The following is a 25,044-nucleotide window of genomic DNA, read 5'->3' on the forward strand; positions in this document are numbered from 1 at the left end:
GAGGATAAATGTGACTCCACATGACGTGTTCTTTTGCCCTCATCATCTTACCTCATTGTAGCTTGTCTCTCCTTTCACATTACTCTCTTTCCTCCTCTATTTTCCATAGCTGTTAATTGTTTATCTATCCTTCTGTTCTGTCTCTCACCTCTGTATTTGCCACCCTGTCACTCTGTTTTAAATCAAACAGTGACTCCGCCACCTGCTCATTCTTTTTCCATGACATAAAACCCACAACTTCTGTTTAACACTATCCTCCCTCTGCATCTCTCTGCATCCTCTCCCATGTCCTTAGCCTCTCCGATCACATTCATTCTCTCTGTCACCTTGTGTAATATCACTGTATTTCTCCTGCGCTTTCTTTCCTCACCTCTGCTAACCTCCATTTTTTCTTCTCTCTTCCTCCATAGATTCTCCAACCCCTCCCCGTCTCCTCATCCATCCCTCCATCCCAGACCAGGGCACAGACGGGACATCCTGATATAGCGTGCAGTGCTGCAGGGCCGTCGGGATTAGAGACACAACATATACAGCCTCAATCCTCCAAATCTCTCAAAATAAGATCTCTTTTGCTGCATGACGTATCAAGTGCACAACATAACTTTTGTGTATCATAAGTGGGCTTATGAGTCTGCTTCCTGTGCCCGTCCATGAGTGTGTGTCCTGTGGGGGCGTAGATGGAAGAAGTACATGTGTGCAGTCTTTGTCGGTATGTGTATGTGTGTGGTTGAGTGTGTGTCCAGGAAAGTGACAGTTTACAAAGTTACATAATATTCTTCTAAGAGGAGATTCAGATACCGCCTCTGGTGATCACACGCGCACATGCACAGACAGGGCACAGATGAGTGCTCACACATATGCACTAGGAACACACATTCATCAATCATTTGAAGCACACACGCACGCGTGCACACACACATCGACACACTGGAGGCTGGGGGTTATTTAAAAATGAGGGGAGTTTGAGCGGAATAAGGGGATTTGGGGTGAAGAAAAAAAAAGCTCTCCCATAATTAGCTAAGGATGAGGGGGTGGGGGCAGAAGGGGCCAGAACTCACTTCATCATTTATGAGGCATTTGTCTCACAAGCTATTAATGCAGCCCGTGACGTGAAATCTTGCTCTTGGGTGAGGGGAACATTTCAGCCTTGTGCACATTGTCTCAAATACCTGACTCTACCAAGAGGAGGAGGATTCTGTTTGCATTTGAATTTTAAAGTCCCCAAAACGTATTTTTCCAGGACTGGAAATTTGGGTCTCCATCTGTGTCTGCTTCAACAGAAAAACAAGGATGAGAGGAAAAGAGGGGGAGGACAGAAGAGAAAAGAAATGAAAGGGTGAATAAGCAGCCCCACAGCAGCCAGCTGTTCCTCTTCTGTCTGAAACATCTGTCACAGAAGGAAAAAACAGAGAGAGAGAGAGAGACAGAGAGAAAGTGAAGATGGGAAAGAAAATACAGATGTGATGAAGAGAAACAAAGGAGAGGGCAACTGAGGGTGAAGACAGAGAGAAAGAAAAAATACTGTATAAGCCATTGTAAAGTTTGACAAAAAATGTCTCTACAGTTTAAACAATATGTTTTTGTGAATGCTGTAAGTGTCTGGTCCGACATGTGTGTTTGCACTGGCATTACGACAAGACTAAAAATTTACAGCGATGCTAGCAGCTCTGTAAGACTGCACTGAGCTAAATGCTAAAACTAGCATGCTAAAATGCTAACACTGACAATGCTAACAAGCTGATGTTTTATGCTGTTAACCATATTTACCATCTTGTCTTAGCATTTGCTAATTAGCACGTAACAGAAAGTAGAGCTGAGGCTAATGGGGATGTCATTAGTTTTGCAGAACTGGACAAATTTAAAGTTTGACTCGATGATCGCCAAACTGTTTACACTTCATACAAAGGGTTACATGACTGTCTTTACAAAAGTCATGGCAATCCATCCAATAGTTGTAGACATGAAGCAGTCTAGACCAGTGGTTCCCAACTGGTCCAGCCACGGTGTCCAGATTTCTCCTTAGTTGTTAGTTCAAGGTCCACAGTTTAACATATTCAGTGTCATACTTGTCCTCGAGCTAGTTTGCCATCTACGTCAAGTAACTGTCCATAAATCATTCATTCTACACCAGGGAATGACACTTCTAAATAAAAGCCACTTGCAGTCCATTTGGAATGGACCCGCGACCCACTTTTGGACTGCGACCCACCAGTTTGGAACCACTTGTCTAAGCATTTCACTCAAAATGACAAATGTAAACCTCATGGTAGGTACAAATTTTGACCTGCTGGTGGCACTATATGAGAACTCATCTGCAGGTGACCATAAATGTCTGTACAAAATTTGATGGCAATCCATCTGATAGTTGTTGAGATGGTCAGTCTGGGGTTTGGTTTAGAGGGTTAGAGACAGACCAACACTACTAGCATGGATAAAACGCGGTGTAAAACCTTATCCAAGTCCACAATAATATTTTGTTTGACACATACTGTTGTGTTAAGTATTTTGATGCTGCTTCAGCAACACAGAGCCAATGCCTTCAAACCTGGACAAACTGATGTGGTCATTTTGAAAGCTGCCAATGTGACAGACACACAAAAAAATGCAATTAACATCAAAACTAGCCATTTTCTGTTAGGTTGAGACAGGATCAGCATCAGTTCAACATGTTTAACAAACTTGTAACTTCACTTTTAATCGCTGAATTGAATTTACCAGTCAGTGCCCCTTTCTACTTAGAGATTTGCATCAAAATGAAACTAAGTTTTAAAAGGAATCCATTAGTACAGTGGAAAAAAACTCCAAAAAAGACTTTAAAGTATTTTAATAAGGCAGTACATTTAAATGATTTTATTTCATCAAGACTTTCGAAGGACCTGCAGATACTCTCTCCTGCTGGCAGTGGGTCTTGGTTTTGAATAAAAGCTAATTTGATTGAGCTCAATTCAAAAGACTCTCATGAGACGACGATTTTGCCCTGAAATAATGGACACCAAGCAAGCTAAATCAAAAAGTAGAAGCAGCTGAAAATAATTTTTTAAGTTATTGAGCCGTGAGATGAAAAGAAAATACTGCAGCTAGAACATGTCCAGAGGGGCAATGAGTGGACTGAATTCATGGCAAGAATGAAGGGAGCAAGAATAACTGAGAGAGGAGAAGACAGAGAGAACAACATGCGAGGTGATGAGCGTGAGAAGGCAGAGGTGTCCAGTCTGTAGGTTATAGTGAGCAAGAAAAAGAGAACACCAAAGAGAGAGACAGAGAGGCTTGTTCTCATGGGTGGTTGAATCTTTGCTTAGTTTTGCTGGAGGCTTCAGAGCCTGACAGACGAGCGAAGAACAGCATTCACTGACATCACTAAGTGGCCACATCCAGCTTTCATAAGACCCTTCACGCTCAAAGCACCCACACACACACACACACACACACACACACACACACACTGAAAGGTGTAAATGTACATACACAGATGTTTCATCACATACAGATGACCATATTACTGTTTAGGAAGCATGATAACGAAGGTCCTCTAATCATAACCGAGTCGCCATTTTAACCCCTAAAGGTATCCTTGACCACTAACTATGCTATGGAGCAATGTTTTTATGTGTGTGTGTGTCCATTTTGTTTGTTTCTTGTGAAGGCAAAACATGATCTCATCCTTGCTTGTCATATTTTGAAGCCTGGGCAGAAGCCTTCAGCGTTGTATCTTGATGCAGAAGGGGTCAGCAGATCTTGATGCAGAAGGGGTCGGCAGATCTTGCCACAGAGGGGGTCGGCAGATCTTGCCACAGAGAGGGTCGGCAGATCTTGATGCAGAAGGGGTCGGCAGATCTTGATGCAGAAGGGGGTTGGTAGATCTTGATGTGGAAGGGGGTTGGTAGATCTTGATGTGGAAGGGGTTGACAGATCTTGCCACAGAGGGGGTCAGCAGTAAGTCACGGTGGATGTTGGCAGCAAAACTTCATGTTTAGAGTCACTGCTAGCCCGTGGCATAAAGGCGCCATCATAAAGGTTTCTGCCCTTTCAAAGTCCTGTGCTTGTTTGTTACGTCCACTTCCCTTCCCATTCTAAGTGGACTTTCGTTCTCTTAATAATATATCTGTTACTCTGAATGTTTAGTGAGATGGATGGTTTTACAATGGACTTGGTTGAAAACCCAGTGCATCTCATACACACGCAAAAGGGTGCCTTCAGCGTTGTATCTTGATTCGGAAGGGGTTTGCAGATCTTGAAATAGAAGGGGTCAGCAGATCTTGATGCAGAAGGGGTCAGCAGATCTTGCCACAGAGGGGGTCGGCAGATCTTGATGCAGAAGGGGTCGGCAGATCTTAATGCAGAAGGGGTCGGCAGATCTTGCCACAGAGGGGGTCGGCAGATCTTGATGCAGAAGGGGTCGGCAGATCTTGCCACAGAAGGGGTCAGCAGATCTTGATGCAGAAGGGGTCGGCAGATCTTACCACAGAGGGGGTCGGCAGATCTTGCCACAGAGAGGGTCGGCAGATCTTGATGCAGAAGGGGTCGGCAGATCTTGATGCAGAAGGGGTCGGCAGATCTTGCCACAGAAGGGGGTTGGTAGATCTTGATGTGGAAGGGGTTGACAGATCTTGCCACAGAGGGGGTCAGCAGTAAGTCACGGTGGATGTTGGCAGCAAAACTTCATGTTTAGAGTCACTGCTAGCCCGTGGCATAAAGGCGCCATCATAAAGGTTTCTGCCCTTTCAAAGTCCTGTGCTTGTTTGTTACGTCCACTTCCCTTCCCATTCTAAGTGGACTTTCGTTCTCTTAATAATATATCTGTTACTCTGAATGTTTAGTGAGATGGATGGTTTTACAATGGACTTGGTTGAAAACCCAGTGCATCTCATACACACGCAAAAGGGTGCCTTCAGCGTTGTATCTTGATTCGGAAGGGGTTTGCAGATCTTGAAATAGAAGGGGTCAGCAGATCTTGATGCAGAAGGGGTCAGCAGATCTTGCCACAGAGGGGGTCGGCAGATCTTGATGCAGAAGGGGTCGGCAGATCTTAATGCAGAAGGGGTCGGCAGATCTTGCCACAGAGGGGGTCGGCAGATCTTGATGCAGAAGGGGTCGGCAGATCTTGCCACAGAAGGGGTCAGCAGATCTTGATGCAGAAGGGGTCGGCAGATCTTACCACAGAGGGGGTCGGCAGATCTTGCCACAGAGAGGGTCGGCAGATCTTGATGCAGAAGGGGTCGGCAGATCTTGATGCAGAAGGGGTCGGCAGATCTTGCCACAGAAGGGGGTTGGTAGATCTTGATGTGGAAGGGGTTGACAGATCTTGCCACAGAGGGGGTCAGCAGTAAGTCACAGTGGGTGTTTGCAGCAAAACTTCATGTTTAGAGTCACTGCTAGCCCGTGGCATAAAGGCGCCATCATAAAGGTTTCTGCCCTTTCAAAGTCCTGTGCTTGTTTGTTACGTCCACTTCCCTTCCCATTCTAAGTGGACTTTCGTTCTCTTAATAATATATCTGTTACTCTGAATGTTTAGTGAGATGGATGGTTTTACAGTGGACTTGGCTGAAAACCCAGTGCATCTCATACACACGCAAAAGGGTGCCCACAGTGTCATCACTTACATAGGCCTAATCATAATTTCTAAAAAAGACCCGAATCATATGTCATTTCATTCATGCATTAAAGCCCTTGAAAATAATAGAATAATGTAACAGGTGTGACTGAACCCAAATGCAGCACTCAGTGACAGTTGGTAATGACCTTTATTTATGCACAGAATAAACAGAAACTTGAGCTGACCAAGATATTCAGGTAATAGTTCGTTCTTTGGGCTCAGAGCCCACACACAGTCTCTGGGTTCAGGGAAAGAGGGGCTCACAGATGGAGTGGATGAGAAGGGGAGGGGTCCGGAATCCGAGGAGCAGTCCAGCAAGCAGCAGAAGGCAGGGAAGTAGAGACCAGGCGATGGATCAAGGAGCCGAAAGGAGGACACACACACTAGGGCTGCCACGATTAGTTGACTAATCGATGACTTATCGACTATTAAAATAATCAGTGACTATTTTAGTAGTCGACTAATCGGTTTGAGTCATTTTTCATAGAAAAGTACTATAAAAGTACCCCAAAATACTCTTACTGCAGCTTCTTACGTTCAGATATTGGCAGCTTTACACACTCCTGTCACTGTTACTCCTGTAACAGTGAACTAAAATCCTTTGGCGTGAGTATGAAACAAGACATTAGATGATGTAATTTTGGGGTTTGGGCGAGACAGACCGACATTTTTCAACATTTTAACACATTTTTCGATGAAATGATTAGTCGACTAATCGAAGAAATAATTGACAGATTAGTCGACCATGAAAATAATCGTTAGTGGCAGCCCTAACACACACACACAGCAGGCAACTGACAAGCAGGTGGGAACACTCAGGCTGAAACGTCGTGGCAGCAAAACACCACACAGCCGCAAGCAGATGGAAACCAGAGATGCAGAGGCAGAACTCGTGGGCGGGGACAGAAGGCTGGTGAGTTAACCGGGAAAGAGATGACGTAGACAGGTCAGAGGCAGGCAGGGTCAGAAAGAGGAGATCAGGCAGGTAAGAAGCGCTGGAAAGTCTTGCATGAGGTTGAAGAATCTGGCAATGAGGGAAAGGCAGCAGCTGCTTATATGCAGGGAGTGCTGATGAGGAGCAGCTGCATGCACAGGTGAGTGGAGCTGTCTTGATCAGGGGGGCGTGGCTGGTGGCTGGCAGGTAGAGTGGAAAAATACAGGGGAGCAGAATGCAGGCTGTGACAAACAATACTGATCAAGAGCAATTTTATTTGGGTCTTCTTTCATTCAAGCAGCACATTTTGTGTGATTGCTTGCAAGAGAGGAAGAGCACCGATCAATTTTATGTTGCAGCTAGCAGCTTTATATACTGCTGGATAGTTTAATATGTAAATATACCTCATCATTTATTAGTTAATTATATTTTGTATTATTAATCTAAGTTTTCAAAGTAAATGTAGTGGAGTAAAAAGTACAGTGTGTCCCTCTGAGATGTATAGGAGTAGAAATATAATGTAGCATAAAATAGAAATGCTGAAGTACAAGCGCCTCAAAATTCTCTTAAAATTTAATAATCGCAGTTTCAAAGTATTCTTACACATTGCAATGAATAAATAATCAGGAAAATACATTCTTATAAAAGGTTTTAAGGGTAAATAAGATGCCAGAGTACATATCATAAAAAATAGAGCTTTGTTCATAAAATTAAAAAAAATCCAGGGGAGGTTGGGACTAAGCCTTTAAATCAAGTCTTCAAATGCTAGAAATGGCACTCATTCACCGAAGTAAAAGTAGCAGTACCACATGTTTTCACAGGTCACTCACATGGGCGCGGGATAAGATAAATTACACAAGCACATGCTCATATTACACGTTTTATATTTTATGCATGCAAAGCAATAGAGGAAACTGAAAATGATTCCTTTTTTCCCACATGCAGTATTACATAATATTTTAGGTGTATGGACTGGTTTATCAGGGATGTCTCTGGGGTTTGTATCAAGCCACATCGAATCTTAATGCAATATAAGTGAAATATGCTGTGTGAGAGAGAGATTACCCTAATCCTCTTATAGGAAGAAAACAAAAAACCTGACAATGCAACAGAGATAATAGTATACTCCAAAGGTATCCCAGGAAATGAACAAACTGCAGCATTTCAAATTTCAAGTCTAAGCATTGTGATTAAATGTACTCAAGATTACTCACACAATACACTTTTATGTAATGAGGTTACAGGTTGGATGGGTTCATGGCAAAATAAATAGTCAGTCAGTGCTAAAATTATACTGTAAATGAAAATCTCATTTTAAACTTTTTGATCTTATCTGACCTTTTGATTAAAGCTGGGCAAAGAAATCACATTTAGTTAATTTTTTCTGTTTCTCTCTAAACAAACTGGTTAATAAAATCAAACCCGACTCTAACAAATCAATATAATGTATAATAATGAAATGTATACACCGACATTTATAATATCCTCCAAATATGAATGTACTTGGTTTTAATAAAACATCTCTCAGAATAATCCTGTCATAAAGGAACAGAACAATCTCTGAGATGAAGTGTGGGTTGACAATTGACTCATTTACGTAACAAAAGTACATTTGTGTCCAAACATATACATGTCTGACGTGAGTATGCCTCTAATCTGTCATGCCATTCATGCTGAATGAATAAAGCATTATTACAGCTTAAACTATGCGTGCCATGAGTGACTCATCTGCCTGTATGCTTCATGCGTTCAGCAGAATCATAACCTCTGCTTATCACTACAGGTTATCTCAACCCCCCATGCTGAAATAATAAAGGAACAGGAAGTGTAAAGATGCTCTCACATTTTCCACATAAAGACACCTTATGCATAGATAGTTATGCATAGATCCATCCACCTCAGATAATTCTGACTCTGATCACTTGGACTGTAAAATTACCCAGACACGACATCTTTAAGGTGGTCCACAATTTTGTCAAACATGCAAAATAAGCCAATGTCAAGGCAGATAAATATCTATTTAAAGTAATATGTGGGCATTCATTCATTCATTTTCCGTAACCGCTTATCCTTTTAGGGGTCGTGGGTGCGCTGGAGCCTATCCCAGCTGTCACTGGGCAAGAGGCAGGGTACACCCTGGACGGGTCACCAGACTATCACAGGGCTGACACATAGAGACAGACAACCATTCACACTCACATTCACACCTATGGAAAAATTCAGAGTCACCAATTAACCTGCATGTCTTTGGACTGTGGGAGGAAGCTGGAGTACCTGGAGAAAACCCACGCTGACAAGGGGAGAACATGCAAACTCTGCACAGAAGTGCTCCCCTGCCCCGGGGTTCAAACCAGGAATCTTTTGAGGCAACAATGCTAATCACTGCAGCACCTTGCTGACCTGTGTGGGCATATAAATATCAAAACTACTTAGCACCCCAGTAATAAAAGAGAAGCAGACACAGGGGGACAAGAAGCTGTGGAAGGAGGTCATAAAATAAGTTGGAGAGTGGAATGTTGTGCTACAGGTAAATGGCAAGGTAAGATACAGTAAGGTAAGGTAAAGTAAGGTAACGTAACGTAACATAATGTAACGTAACGTAACATACAGTATGGTAAGATAAGGTATGGTGTGGTATGGTATGGTATGGTAAGGTATGGTAAGAAAATAAGATAAGATAAGATAGGATAAGATAAGATAAAATGGTTGACTTTATTGTCAGGCATCTACATGGAGTACAGTACAGTACAGTTCCTCTGTGTACTGTACTGTACTGTACACAGAGGAACAAAACCGTACAATATTAATTTGAGAGTAAAGTAAATATTCAGAATATATGCAAACATCTAGATAAAAAACTAGAGACCATCTTGTGATGGAATCACACCAGCAGTGATACAGTGTGCAGGATTTAGTGTCATCTAACGGTGAGGTTGCAGAACTGAAACTTCTCCCGTGTGCCAAGTGTGTAGGAAAACTACAGTTTTGGGTTACTGTGAAACAACATGAACAACAGCTCAATCTAAGCTACTGAAAACACAAGGAATCTTATTTTCAGATGATTATAAACTAATGAAAACATAGTTTTGTGTATTATATACCATTTCTGCCCCTAAATCCTTTACACAGGATCTTTAAACCGAATGTCGTCCAGGGGTATAAAGTGGTAAAGTACTTCCTAGCCCTCTACCTTTGCTCGGACCACATCCAACTCAGCCTTCATTGTGATCTCAACTACATACCTGGCAAGTTTTGTGACTGCATCTTGCATGGTTGCAATGTAATCAAAAGTCTGTCCACAGACAAATGTGCAGACATGTAAACACTTGGTAATGTTCTCAAAACTGCGTCTGTGATAGTACCCACTACAGTAGGTGGGTCCAGGACCACATTGATGTGGTGACACACACACAAGGTGAAAACAATACCAGCCCCACTTGTGTGGCTAGTAACAAGGTACAAACATAGACATCCCTATTCTAGATCAACACCTCAAGATCTGATTAATCAAAAGTTTGCGTGACCCAGCTATTCCAGCTGCTCCTGGACTCCAGTTGTTTTTAATGGGCCTGAACTTCAGACTTCCTGACTTCAGCATCATTCTGCTGATATCAGTACTGTTTGTGTTACAAAAAGATAAGTATATTCAAGCAGCATGTCCTGAGCTTGTAGATGTAAGTATACTCAGAGATACTCAGAGAGTATTGTAGCATTTGTATTGTATTGATCTTGTGTTAGCTAAAATAAGCTGAATCAGTGAAACTTCTGATTTGTAAGTCACCTGTCACTTGCCAAAAAAAATTACATTAAATTAAAAATTAAATTAAGTTAAATTAAATTAAATTAAATACATTTGATCACAAAATAAAAAAAGTAAAAATAAAAATAAACTTCATGAAGAACATGGTTTTGCTCTAAAATCCTACAATACTGTGTGTCAACTTAACTGTGGCTCCAGCGTAATTCTAATTTCATATAAATATAAGAAAACCTAGTGTATCTGTTGTATTTTTCTAACACACACACACACACACACACACACACACTTTTTGGTTTTACTGTAAGGAAGAGCTGCTCATGATGGATCAGATCTGCTGTCTGTGACACAGAGACGACCCCCAGAAGTACCTGATAAACTCTTAAACAGATGGTAATCTGACCTAACTCTCTATCACACACACTTTGATGGACACGAGTTAATTAAGACCAATTTAGCATTCAGTCCCAGAAAAAAAGGAGGCTTGGGATAGAAAGAAGGAGAACCCGGTCATTGACACAAGGTCAGCCACTACTCCCTGTGTCTCGCTCAAGTACATTTCATCAGTGCCTGAAACAAGATTACCATCTGTGTGATAACTGAGATGACAGAGAAAAATCTCAAGATCTTAGAAATAGGTTTTTAAACGCAGTGGACGCAATTTAATGCAAATATGCTGACTGTACTGCTGCTGCATGAAAACATACCTTAATTATCCGACCCACAATGCATTTCAGTGACCCTTGAGCCTTTCAGCTGCACAAAAAAAAACATATTGTTTCAATTTACTGCGAAACAAAGTTTTGAAGGTGCATGGCTTCTTCAGTGAGAGCACTGAGGCGTCGACTGCAGAGAGCGCAGAGACAGTTAGCATTGGGTGATTAAGGACCACACATTGAGCACACCTGATTAACTATCTGAGAACAGATGGCTATCAGATGAGGCTTTCCATCAAACTCCTTCAGCTGGACAGGGTTCACGTCTGGAGTAGACAGCCTCAATGACAGCATTCAGGGAATTAAAGGGGAATGCTGCTCAATCTAGAGACTTAAAATAGGAGATGATTTCTGTGCAGGAACATTATACACAGAGACATAATAGCACCTATAACTCACAAATTGCATGTGGAAAACTTTTGAGAAGACTGAAGCATCTTTTGCTGTCACATAAGTGTGTTATTGCACAGAGGGTTAGCTGATTTAGTACCTTTGTGCAGATGGTTATCATAGGAGATTTCTCATCACATCTGCTCAGCTGGACAGAGTACACTGTAGGAAACAGGTATATCTGCACACTAGGACTGCAGCATGTGTCGTGCTGTAAGACATCTTTTAGGTTCCTTTCTGTTATTTAACATTAATCCTGACATAATGTCATAAAAGGTTTGACATATGAAAGCTCAAGCTGTTAGTCTGCAAAAATGGGCAATAGCATAATTTCACACTTAAAGGCTCTCTAAGTCTTCCTAAGCTTGAAAAGTTTCTGTCACATACAGCAAACATCTCCTCACGATCCGCTAGCTACATGTCCTCTGAATATTCTGTGAAAAAGTCCTGTCTCTGTAGGCAGCCCAGGCTCCGCAAATGGCAACAAAAACATTGTGGTCCAGGCTGCACTAACCAGCCAGCGCAAGACCAGCGAAAGCAAGCACACGCACATGAACGCGGTGTCCATGTCAGGCTACAATGAAGCTAAAAGGCGAGCTAGCTACGTTGTTTGATAACATTGTTGAACGTAAACAGAAGTGAAGTGTTTTTGTTGCCATTTGCGGAGCCTGGGCTGCCTACAGAGACCAGACTTTTTCACAGCATATTCAGAGGACATGTAGCTAGCCGCTAGCTGCTAGCGGATCGTGAGGAGATATTTGTTGTATGTGACAAAAACTTTTCAAGCTTAGGAAGACTTAGAGAGCCTTTAAACATACAATGTGTAATTTTCTGCCACTAGGAGTGAGGGATCAGTCAAACAGTAACAAAAGATGAAGCAAGGCTGTCACTGTAGTCTGCTTTCCCAGTTAGGATTCCTTTAGTGTTTATCATTTAGGAGGTATTTATGGGGAGCTGAATTATCCACAGAGGTCCCCTCCTCTCCAAAACAGAGGGGCCAGCTGATTAAAGCAGTTTCATTTCAAAATCAGTGTTTTTCCGACACTATTTGGCTCATCGCAGAGGGGCTGCTGGCCCAGCATTTGCTAATCCAGGCTCCCTTTGTTCTCTAATAAGTTAAGATCTAGATGTTCAGGAGGTTTTTACCAAGAGCCGAATTATCTGCAAAGGTCTCTCCCTCTCCAAAACAAATGGACCTGGTGATTCAAACCACTAAAAATGCTGAATAAAGCAGTTTCATGTTAAAAATCTGTGTTTCTCCAATGCTGTTTGGCATGGCAGTGACCTTCCTGATGTTCGATGACTGAAATCCTTCATCAGGTTAAGTTAAAAACAACCAAGATTGATAAAGTTTATTGTAAAAATGTGGCTTTAAACTGTATGAAAAGTAAATTTATGATGACGATTTTGCAAAGAGGATATGACGCCACTGACAGGCGACAGCAACCAAATAACACAGACTGTGTCCTTGATTAAAATTACAGATTTCTCTGGGTTTGAACATTATTGGAAACATTATTTAGGATAATGTAAGTATACAACTCAACAAATACATATACCATTCATCTCGTTGTTTTAGACATTTCAATCTTTTAATCATGTTATATCTTTAAGCAGGCAGCTCATTGGCGAGCTGACTGACAAGCGGGAATTCAGATGTGATCGAATTGTCATCAGCAGTCTAATAATCTACAGTAGAATACTGTCATATTAAATTATGCAGAAGTAGTAGCACAGTATAAGCTCAGTCTCAATAACACCAATTAGTGTTTGGCTTCAACTTGAAACCGCCCTCAATTCAGTTGGACCAGAATACAAACGCACTTACAAGAAATATCTTATTTCCATTAGGTGATATGGTCAGATAGGTTAGCGTTATTTGTGTCTGTCAGTGAACATACTCAAAGTATTTGTGCCATTAAAATTATATGATACTGCATTTTCTATGTTTTATGTCAGACATAAATATTCTCAAAAACTTTGCTTATCTAAAACCATAGCTGTAATAAACCATTTCCCTCACTAAGCCATTACCCATGTTGTTTCTTCTGCCAAGATAAAAAAAAAAAAAAACATTCTCATGCAATAAAGTGATTCAGTGCAGTAAAAGCAGGGATTTAACTGTGCATGCACTTGAAAGCTACAGTGGAGTAATTACTTTCAAAACGTATCCATAGGCTGCATCACTCTACACCTCGCAAAGGGACCTCGGCTGTAACATAAAGCTGTTCCCTCAGGCTAGTTAAAGCTCAGCATCATAGGTCAGAGGAGACAGAGAGAGAAAAAACAGGCAGAAAATGGGACACGAGTGTTTTGCCACGATACAGAGCAAGAGAGTCGATGAGACTACTGCATTAGCTGTGATTGGAGGAAACAAACACACCAGCAAACACACAACAGAAGAATCGCTTTATCTGGTTTGTCGTGCAGTTTTCTTTGCAGATAACAGGAACAATTACAATTTCTTACATTATATTAGTGGTGTACAACATGAAAAAATGTGTATAATGCATGCTTTAAAAAACTGAAAACCCTTTATTACTGTTGTGTTACTTCTTTAATTGCAAACTGTTTTGACACTAGCAGACAAATCTTTAAAATATTATGAATATATGCAGTGAGCAACAGAAGCGAGGAAAATAGGAGCCGCTTGACCACTTTGTAAAACTTTAAAATGTTAAGAAGTTAAAATGCAAACTGTAACCAATGGATGCAAGTTGTTAAAAAGACAGGCGGACTGCGAAGAAGCAGCTTCACAGTGACTCAGTTGTCCAAATAAAGCACGAGTCCTTGCTTTCGTGTCTTATTTTGATAAGCAACATTGCAGTCTGTCATCTCTGCATGTATATCCTCAACGTAATTGTGTTACAAATGCACAAAAACTTTTCTTATGCTCCTGTGACTCAATACGTGCAGCTATGTTTCACTACCGAGTCATTATGTTTGCACTCTCTTCCTGATAAAAATAGACGCTGCAGCATCTACATTGTGTCTTGTCTCGTATCAGATTTATCTGACATGAATTATTTCATGATTATTGTGAGATTGTGGACTCTAAATACTTTGTCACAAAGCAGCAAATATCAGCAAATACGTCACAAATCTCAGAAAGTCAAAGCAGAAGAATGCAAAAGAAATTAAAGCACACAGGTAAATTTAAAGACCATAACAACTCATTAGCTCTACTGTCCTTTACTGAGCTTGGTTAGGTGGTTTACTTACAGTATAACAGAAAACAATAATGTTACACTGCCCTAGTACAGTAATCCAGCACGTTGCTCCTCCTTAACAAAGACAAAAAATCAAAAAGAAGAATTTGGATTTCATTGCTTAGAAGTAAATGTATTTTTCAATTCCTTACCTGTGCTGCCATCAGCGATAACTCCATTATCCCTGGATCGATGGTTGCCAGCTTGAGTGTGTAAAAGTAAGACTACAGACAGCAACAAAAATAAATAAAAAATTTCAAAAAGCAACAGAAAGACTATGAGGAAGGTCTCTGAAACTGCTCTGCTGTGCTTCGCTAGATGAGTGTGGTGGTGGATGTGCTACATAATGACACAATGAGCGCTTTTCATGCTTCATGGAAGAGTTTATTCACTCAGCACTTCCCTCTCTCCTTCTGTATGGTTGTGTATGTTGCGAGGAGGAAGGGGGGGCAGGGGTAAACTTGTGCTGGAAGCATGCTAGGCAAACCCTGCAGAATTATTGATGGTGGTGTGCCTTTTGCATGTAAGCTCTTTTGGCACCCGCTTACTTTTCAATGAACTTTGTAATCTCTGAATTATTTAGCTCCATCTGAAAATTGACATTAAAGTTAACTTTGTGTTTTCCTCTGTCTTTGACTCTCTTGCATCCAGCTGAAGCTCATAAAGGGTTTAGAAGTTAAAACTAATGGATTTATTATGATTAATAAATCATCCTCTAATGTCTCATATCTTTTATTTATAACTGCAGACTTAAAAGCTTATTAGAGAGAAAGAGTCATGAGGAAACTCAGCTTCTTATATTCTAGCAATGCAAAATGTGATCTTATTAGTGTCTTAAACAAAGCACTGATAATTAATTCAATCACTTTTAGTAAAGCCATTAGTTACAATGCATCAACAATCTGTAAAATATGTCTCATTAGAAAGTGGTACAGAGAAAGATTTACAGTATGTAGCCTTTGACTATTTGGCAATTTTATGTTAATATTATATATATATATATTCCCAGTAGCAAATGTCAGCAAACACATCTTGTCAAGGAGCAACCTAACCTCATTATCCATCTGGCTCTTTGTATGAATTTGTAGGCTGTATGGTGGGTGAGGGGCACTTCATGATACATATGTGTTAACCATAGTGTCGAGTAAGCAGCCGTATTAAAATCCATCCATCTGTTTTATCCACATAATTAAAGAGGACTGCAAAGTTATCATCAAAGAAGGTGTCTGTGCCTTCAGAAATGACCCAAAAATGATATCAGAATTGTATAAACATTGGTTGATATAAGGGAACTAAACGCCGCTTGATAGAGGTTAGAGGAAAACAAACTTTCTCCAGGATCAAACCCTCCAACCTAACTACGATAGCAGTATCTTAAGCCAAGTTTCCATCCACTACTGTTATGCCACTATTAGGATCTAAGTGCATTGGTGGCACAAGTCACCCGCAAAAAAGATGATGCAATTAAAAAAGCGCCAATCATCATATGAACCATTGAATGTGCAATTTTGTTCGCTATCATATGAACCATTGTACGAAGATTTGTTGAATAGTTACAGTCCAACCACGTTTTCAGTCAGATGACACTTTTTTTTTTCCTTGATGTGAAACCCTGTAACAGTTTTACAAGTTCAACAAGGTACCAGCATCATTTTGTGGATTATACTCCAGGAACGTTATGTATAACTGAGAGTGTTGAATGTGAAATGCCACTGATGTACATTGTTATATATACTGAGTATGTAACATGCACTAAGGCAATTGTGAATTGCTGCATTTTACCGTCTTTACTGGTCTACATAGATAGGACATTGTTTGATGTTGGATCCAGTAGAGAGTTGAAATTGCAGATGAAAGTGACTTCTTTGCTCCCTAAAGTGTGGTTCATTGTTATTTAGATTTATCCTGATACAAGGACAGAGGTTTATCATGGGTTTATTATTTTTTCTCTGCTAGTAAAGGAGGTTATTTTTGGTACAAAAAAAAGAGCGAAAACAGAAACAGTGTGAATGGCATTTCTATAAAATTTGTATATCATTTTAAGAAAGATTTCCGGTGCACCCAGTTCATTTCTTCTCTCAAGTGGAGCAAAAGCATCAGTGTTTTAACTTAATTTCGTTAATTGAGTCGTAAGAAAAACACATTAACCAATATTTATGTGAATGTGCCAGTGTTAGCCAGCTGGCTCATGTTAAACTGCAGTGTTTTGGCAACATGTTCTGAAACCAATAAAGTGCTAATTAAAAATTAGACAGACAGAAGACAACAAGATGGCAGCAGCAACAACAACATAAGTATTCTCAAACCATTCAGAGCAACAGGAAACAGCAACCAATACAATGTACAATGTACAATTCAATACTACAATAACACAGAAAAAATATCAATGACTTTGTTTCCATTGCACTGTGGCAGTTTGCTTTGCTTTTCTACCTCAACCAAGAGTTAAAAAAAGTTTTTCTGACATTTTTTTTTTTTTTTTTTTTGGTGAAATTTCAACGTGTCCATGCCGGGTTTTTTTTATGTGCAAATAAAGAATGTGCATTAAAACACAATGATGGAGGTACTGTAAGTCTCAACATGTACACAACAATATTACGTTACTGTCTGGGACTACTGTTCGGTGTATAAAGTGCATTTTCTTGTTGGTATAAATGGCATTTGAAACAAAAATCCTACATATATACACTACATTAGGATGCACACAAAATGCAGTATTGCTCAAGCACACATGCACACTGCATTTTTCTTCCTGTCTGTGCTTAAAATGAGCTCGTCTGAGTTGCTGAATTTAATTTCCAAAGACAGATTCACCCCAAGCCACTTACGTGTCTCTAATGTCACAGCACACCAAGCTGTTAACTGTAGACCTCTATTGTACTCTGTGGCCTTTGGAACAATTACTACCGCATGAGAAAACCCCTTAAAATAGTTCTTGTTGTGGCCTTTGTGTGTGTGTGTGTGTGTGTGTTACAAGTAAGAGCGAGAAAATGACTCTACATTTATGCACCCTGTGTGAGTGTGTAGGCATATGCAGCGTCAGAGTGATGTGTAGCTCCTCTGTGCACAATACAGTCCATTGGAGGAGAGATGGTCATTTTCCCTGAGGGCCAGTGAGTCCAGCTGTCAGCAGAGAGTGAGACACAAAGTCATTTTGAACTAAAGAGACACAAAGATGAGAAATGTGGACTAAGAGACAGGTCATTGACAGTGCTGTTTTATTTTTTCCACACATATTAAACCATTACCCCACTACAGTTTGTACATTAGTGTGCATTGTATGTGTGTATTACACAGGAGTGCTGTCCAATGTGGATTTGCCTGCAGTGTTTCCGCTCATTGTGTGCAATTCTTTACACATCCACTTCCCATCTGCCTGAAACTGCTTTTTGACATAGATAGAAAAAACACTTTGATGTCATCGCAGCCACTTCATAGCCAAAGACACTTTTTAAAAATGCTGACTGTTACTTGTCCCCCGAAGGCTTCCCACGCAGATACACACACACACACACACACACACACACGCACACGCGCACACACACACACACACACACACACACACACACACACACACACACACACGCACACACATGCAAACAGATGACTAACTTTCAAAAGCTGCTTTTTGTCTGCTTTCACTGTGCACAAATTTGGTTTGTTGTTGAGGGAACACACACACACACACACACACACACAGTAAAAAATATAAACAGAAAGTCTTCTTCAGCCAAAATGTGTGGGGCATGGGTGCAGCGTGTCACATAGGCAGGGTTTTTTCGGCCACAGACTTGGTAGCATGTGATTGCATACCATACTGTGTGCATATTGAGTTTTGCCAGGTGCTAATGCAGTTGATTATGCAGGGTTTGGAAGCTAGGCTATTTGAATTGCGACTGAATTAATCAACTGCATTGTTTTAACCATAGGATGCATTGATTTGATTGATTTATTTTAATGTGAAATATAAAAACCCACAAGGGTGCTCTGCTGCAACACATTGCCTATGCCACAATGAGGTATTTATCCCAACCATATTTAAACAGATTGTACTCAATTTTTAATAAGTTTTAGAAGAAGATTTACTTTATTAATCCCTGAGGCAGAAGGGGAAACTGATTTTTTCACTCTGTTGTCATATACACACAGGCCGGAAATACACACACATGCACAAAAAGAACCTATACATACATTAAATGGAGTGATATCAGAGTGAGGGGGCTGCCCATGGACAGGCTCCCCAGGCAGTTGGGGGTTCAGGAAGCAAACTGGAACCTCTCCAGCCACCAGTCCACGCTCTATACGTGGTCCATACGGGGACTTGAACCGGCAACCGTCCAGTTCTCAACCCAAGTCCCTATGGGCAGAGCTACTGCCACCCTAAAGTGGTTTTTACTTGTTGGAGGGCCATGTAAAATTAGCGTCCATGGTCAGCATGTGCGACATGCTGCGGCAAACATGTTGCACCGCGCCCATTCTCCATGTATTTTGGCTGTAAAACTACAGAGTACAAAGGTATTCAGCAGCTGTAGTATATAACTAAAAGACTGCCTTAAACATTCATTAATTAAACTATTTGCACATTGAGAAGACACTAAGAAGTATTAGCATTCATTTGGAATTGTTTTTCTGTCCATCTGACATATATAAGTCCAATATTCTGCTGTTAGCTCTGGTTTGGTCTCCACCAGCTCCTGGGGGAAACACCTCTTTTGGCTTTTACACAACCAAAATCTAATTTTGTGCAGGTACAGGGCATTGAAACATGAAAGTGAACCAAAACAGTCAATGTGGGGGCGTCGATGGCTTAGTGGATAAAGCAGGCACCTCAGATAAAAAAGGATTCTTCCTTACTGCAGCAGCCGCGGGTTCAGTTCAAGCCTGCGGCCCTTTGCTGCGTGTCATTCTTTCATTAAAGGCATAAAAGCCCCCCCCCCCCAAAAAAAAGTTAATGTGTGGGCTGTAAATCCAAAAAAAAATAACTGAGAGAAACTACAGTGCTCCATCAAGCTGAGAGGAAGTGCAGAGGCTGTGATAATTATCTCTGCATTTGTCACTACGATTGATCTCTTTCCCCTTACACATCAGTGCAGCTTTAACTTACGCTTTCCTATATCAGACCACAAAGTAACCATAATGTTGATATGTGACAGGAAGCTGTGTCAGTTCTTTGGTCAGTGCTTTTCTGTTCTTCAGCACACTGGCCATGTAAATGCAGTGGCCTTCGTCTTTTATTGCACAGAGCATTTATTTTTCAGAGCTATCACTGCTGCTGGTGCTAAGACTCCCACTACAGCCCCGACTACTCCGCCCACCGCTGCTCCGACGGCGATGCAAATTGGACCTCCAACAGCTGCTGCCCCAGCGCCAATTGCCATACCCACTTCAGCGGTTGTTATGACCAGACCAGTGTGAATGAATTTGTTTTTCCTCTCTGCCTTTTCTCGCGATTTTCGTTTGTACTCATCATTGAGATCATTCAGCTCTTTCTGCAGCCGCTCTCCTTCAAACATCGCCCTCAGTTTTTCCTCTTCTCTGAGTTTTTGCTCAGCACTGGCCTTCAAAATCTTTAGTTGCTGTTCTTGGATCGCTTTCTCGGCCTCCTGGAACATTTCATTTGTGTAAAATGTTCCTCCATTTTCACCGATCATCTTTACTATCTTTGCGAGCAGCTGCGGCCCCTGACTGTTATCGGACAGTGTGTTATTGAGGACGTGATACCGCCCGTTACATTTTCTGATCAAATGGCTAAGTTGTTGGCTTTTTCTAAAAAAGTCTTCAATTTTTGTCTGTCCCAGCTGGTCACCGTGAGTGAAGAGAACCATGGAGTAATCTGCAGCTTTGTCACCAAACACCTGCTGCAGAAGTTCAACAGTTTTCTGTTCTTCCTCTGTGAATCTGCTCAACTTGACCACAATCAGGAACACGTGTGGGCCGGGAGCAGAGAAAGAGATGCACTCTTTCAGCTTCCTGAGCACCTCAGCTTCTTTGTACTTTGTGTCGTATATTCCTGGTGTGTCGATGACTGCGACCCTGCGTCCATCCACCATCCCTTTGGCCTTTTCACACTCTGACGTCACAGACTGTGGAGAGAGGACTGACGCAAAAGCCTTTCGATTTAGGATGTTGTTTCCCGATGCACTCTTCCCATTTCCTGTCTTTCCGATCAGCACCATTCGGATTTCTTCATCTACAAAATAAAGTGAGAAATACGTTTAGTGGTAACCATCTTATGCCAGAAATGAAAGTGAAATTAAAGTGAAGGTATTTGTCAGCAGTGCAGCGGTGACGACTTGGATCTGTCTCAAGCTTCCATCAGCAGAGTGATTACACAGACATCAACAGCATGTCTCATATTGTGATGCAGTTCATTTCTGCTCCACTTGGTGTGCACACCTTGTGGGCTTAACCACCCACATCTCGTAAAAGAATGCATCATACCTTGCAATGGGATCAACCACACCTCCTCACTTATACTAAAGAGTTTCTGTCCCTTCCTTGCTCGGAGTTGCTCTGAGAATTTCCCACTCTTTGCTAAGAATGTTTAGGCTAAGTTAGGTGCTCTCTAAGAGTGTTCTCAGAATGTTTGTTAATACAGCCCCTGATCAATGAAAGAGCTCAGCCATTTAAAAGCCATTAGGTTAAGAAAACAGCTAAGCTAAAACCACACTACTGTGAAATGTAGTCAATCTAGTAGGCTAAGTCTGCTGCTACTTGTAGTGCTGCTACTGCCGGAAACTGTTTGGTAGTAGCAGAGTTTGTGGTTTTGGCTATAGCTGAAGCATATTATTCCCACAAAAAGCACAAACTGTGCTTTTTAAATTATACTTTACTGTCTGCGTACTGATTAAACAATCGAAAACAAACCAAAATTTGGGCTTTAGCCTCGTTGTCTTCTGTAATTCAGTACACATATATGTAGCATAAATTAAACACAGATTGTCTCAACAATGCAATACATGCAATGTTTCCCAGATTAGGACATGGCAGCATTGAAAGTATCAAGAATGAAAAGAATATAAGAATGATAAAATGTAATAGAAAGGCTTTGAACTAACTGTCAAGTTTGTAAAGATATCATTACTGTATATAACTGACACGTACAACACAGAAGAATAAAGAGTAAGTAAAATAAATAATTTCAAATAACGCATTTCTATGTCGACAATTACATGATCTTTACTAAATCATCAATAGGGTAACCTTAATATATTTTGTTTTTTAATTTTCAGTCAGATGTTTGGGTTTTTAGGTACTTTTCTATGATTTAATCTAGATTAATTTATCCTGCATAATGGTCAAAATTCACAAAAAAATCTAAGAATACTCGCAGATAGCTCCTAACTTAGCCTAAAAAGTTTGAGTATGTAGTCCTAGCTTAGGATGTAGGAAAATTATCAGAGCAACTCTGAGCAAGGAAGGGACAGAGGAGGTGTGGTTGACCCCGTTGCAAGATATGACGCATTCCTTTTACAGATTGGTTGTCACAGACAGGCTGTTTTTTTGAGCCTGCAGGATGTGGACATCCAGTGGAAATGAAATGACCTGCATTACAATATGAGACTGAAAGTGTTGACACTGTTTGTGTTATCATTCTACTGATGAAAGGTTGAGACAACCCAAGTCATCAGTGCTGTGTCAGTGTTTTGAGAATATTTCTCCTAACTCTTTGTCTTTCTGCCTTTTTCTCCTCTGCTTAAGAAACTCTTAAGCCCCTTGAAAATCCGTCTCTCTACTCCTAGCAGTTATTTTTTTTTTTACCTTAAGAGGTCTCTTAAGGGCTAAAATGCTTTGTGAATAACTTTAATCTTAAGCAGGACGTCTTACCTTCAAGGGAAAATTCTTAGAAAATGTCTTAATACTAAGAATTTTCATATAATTTTGTCACTAGGATGAACTCTTTGTACTAGGAAGCATTGTAAATATAGCCCCAGGCATTCAAAGGATGAAATTAAATAATGCAAGTATAGCTGAATAAATAAAAAAGACTAAAACAGACAAGAAAGAGGAGATTACCTGTGTTCTCGCTCCTTGCAGTGTTTTTGCCTTTGCCTCTGCCATCCCTCTGATTTCGCCTCAGAGCACTGAAGGCCATAGTTTTACAGATCTGGAGCTCACACAAATGTCTGAATCATGAAAACAGTTCTGTCTTCTCCAGCCGGCTTATGAGAAGTGGTGCTTTTCTGGAGTCACACAGAATGTATAACCTTTTATGTCTCTGTCCTCCTGTAGGCAGCTTTGCATCAACGGTATGTAAAAAGTCAGCACTCAAGTTTGATCACATTCTCGAGAAACAGAAAGTATAATGTGCCAATGTTACCAGGAAATACATGGCATGGGAAAACCCATAAGAGGATTAGTGACATGATAACATTTCTGGGAACTCCTGGCATTGCAAAGAAAACAGGTGTCAAAACATTTTAAATAAAGCTTACATGTAGGGACACCAAAGGGTTCTCTATAGAGTGATTGTGAAGCCACCTTTGCGATCCATCCTCTAGGAACTACTAGTGTGTACAAAATTCATGGCAATCCATTCAATATTCATAGAGATATTTCAATCTGGACTAAAATGGTGAGTGGAATAACTGACCAACGTTACCATACCTAGAGCATTGCTGCTAGCATGGCTAAAACAATGGACCTACTTTCTCATATTTTTGTGCCTGTATGTTTTAGGATGATATACTTGTTGAGCAGTCGCCTGAATCCCTGCATCTTTGTTTTCAACTTCCTATCAGCACAGACACATTTACTCTAACTGCTGAGAATCCGGCTGCTCCTGTTTCAAAGAAAGGTGTCCTGTGTGGAAATCATTTCACACTGTAAACATCTCCTGTTGTCACTGTCACTGTTATTGTCTGCTGTGACAACAGATGGTGTCACAGTTCACATCAACTGCCAAGTCTGACATTCGTCATTATGATGATGTCTGAGATATTTCCTTTGCCTCTTTACATCAGGAGAAGGGAACAATGCTGCTGTTGATTTGGAAAAAGGAGAATTAAAGAATACTGATGATGATATTACAGAAAATTTCCCATACCTTTGAAGCTAAATCAATGATACATCTTGTAATGATGAAAGGTGAGAACATACAGGACTTGCAAGCCCCATTTATTGTATCATGAAAACACAGTGGTGGAAGTTTCAGATCATTGATTCGGTTACAAGAAAAAATATATATTGAAGAAGAACATACTGCCATTACCCGGCTCATAGGCCATGATAAAGAGGGAAATTGATGCAATGGATGGTGGTCAATTATTTATTGTATGAGAAAAAAAAAGAACTACTGCAAATCTGTGTCAGTCAGTTAAATCAGTCATGTAAAAACGTGTGAGGAAATGGAGTGTTAAGTGTTGCAAATCAATCCATCCATCCATTTACAAACGCTTATCCAAAGCCAGGTCGCAGAAGCAGCAGGCTGAACAAAGTATTCCAGACGTCCCTCTCCCAAGCAATGCTTTAAAGCTCCTCCTGGGGGACCCCAAGGCGTTCCCAGGCCAGATGAGATATGTAATCCTCCAGTGTGCTGGGTCTGCCCCGGGGCCTCCTACCAGTGGGACTTGCCCGGAACACTTCTAATGGGAGGTGCCCAGGAGGCATCCTGATCAGATGCAAGAACCACCTCAACTGACCCCTTTCGACACACAGGAGCAACGGCTCTACTCCGAGCTCCCTCCGGATGTCTGAGCTCCTTACCCCATCTCTAAGGCTGAGCCCAGCCAGCCCCTTGTAAAGCAGAAGCAAAGTGTGCAGAAACCATCTGGGGTGAGCGCAAGTGTGTGTGTGCGAGAGAGCCAGAGCAAAGCTTGGAGTTCAGGTTTTTTGCTGAGGGAGCACCAGGCATAGGTGTTTAGGTGTAGGAATGAATCCTAAAACCTGGAGATGAGATAGCATTTCACCACTCATGGTTCCCTCGTCTCAAATTCAAAAGGTTTTTGGTTAGATGCCTGACATAAGGTCTTTGGTTCACACAAGCTTAGGAGACTTTCACATTTTGTTCTATGACATAAAATATCTCAGTAGATACCCTGCTTGTGAACTTTGAAGCTTCTATGAGTCTTAAAAAGGCAGTTGCTTACAGGTGGCTAAATGAGACTACAGAAAGTCACCAGGTCGAGCCGCACCGAACCCTGGAAACTACAAAAGGTCATGAGTACAGCAGCAGTGATAGCATTCTTAGAGCCAGACTTCAGTGTCAGTTCTACTGGAGCCAATTGGGCAGGCATGGTAATTCACACTTAAAGCAATCATATCTTTGTTGCTTCAAGTTTGACTGAAAAATCTTTCCACTAGATTAAAAAACACACATTACGTGATGCTTACTTATTTTATGTAAATACTGGCTCCTCAAAAGCTGTCACTGTCGCCATGACCTCTCTTCTTTATAGTTTCCTTGCACCAAACACAGCTTTACAGTCTTGTTATGGTGATGACGT

General features: G+C 41.0%; 2 protein-coding genes across 2 annotated transcripts in view; both read right to left on the bottom strand.

Moving 5' to 3' along the window:
• LOC117259418 (uncharacterized protein C14orf132) overlaps positions 1-14,924 on the bottom strand; it is a 34,718-nt gene extending 19,794 nt beyond the window's left edge. The window contains exon 1 of the mRNA XM_033630737.2: positions 14,752-14,924. Coding sequence (XP_033486628.1) covers positions 14,752-14,778 — 27 coding nt within the window. The 5' untranslated portion in view covers positions 14,779-14,924. The remainder of the gene's footprint in view (positions 1-14,751) is intronic.
• Positions 14,925-17,800: 2,876 nt separating this feature from the next.
• Positions 17,801-22,795, bottom strand: LOC117260206 (GTPase IMAP family member 9-like). The gene is made up of 2 exons (XM_033632138.2): positions 22,616-22,795; positions 17,801-20,789 (listed from the first exon to the last, which is right to left on the bottom strand). The coding sequence occupies exons 1-2, from the start codon at positions 22,692-22,694 to the stop codon at positions 19,831-19,833; spliced, it is 1,038 nt and encodes a 345-aa protein (XP_033488029.1). The 5' UTR covers positions 22,695-22,795; the 3' UTR covers positions 17,801-19,830.
• Positions 22,796-25,044: the final 2,249 nt, after the last annotated feature.

Source organism: Epinephelus lanceolatus, chromosome 4, assembly GCF_041903045.1.
Source record: "Epinephelus lanceolatus isolate andai-2023 chromosome 4, ASM4190304v1, whole genome shotgun sequence".
Taxonomy (NCBI): Eukaryota; Metazoa; Chordata; class Actinopteri; order Perciformes; family Serranidae; genus Epinephelus; species Epinephelus lanceolatus.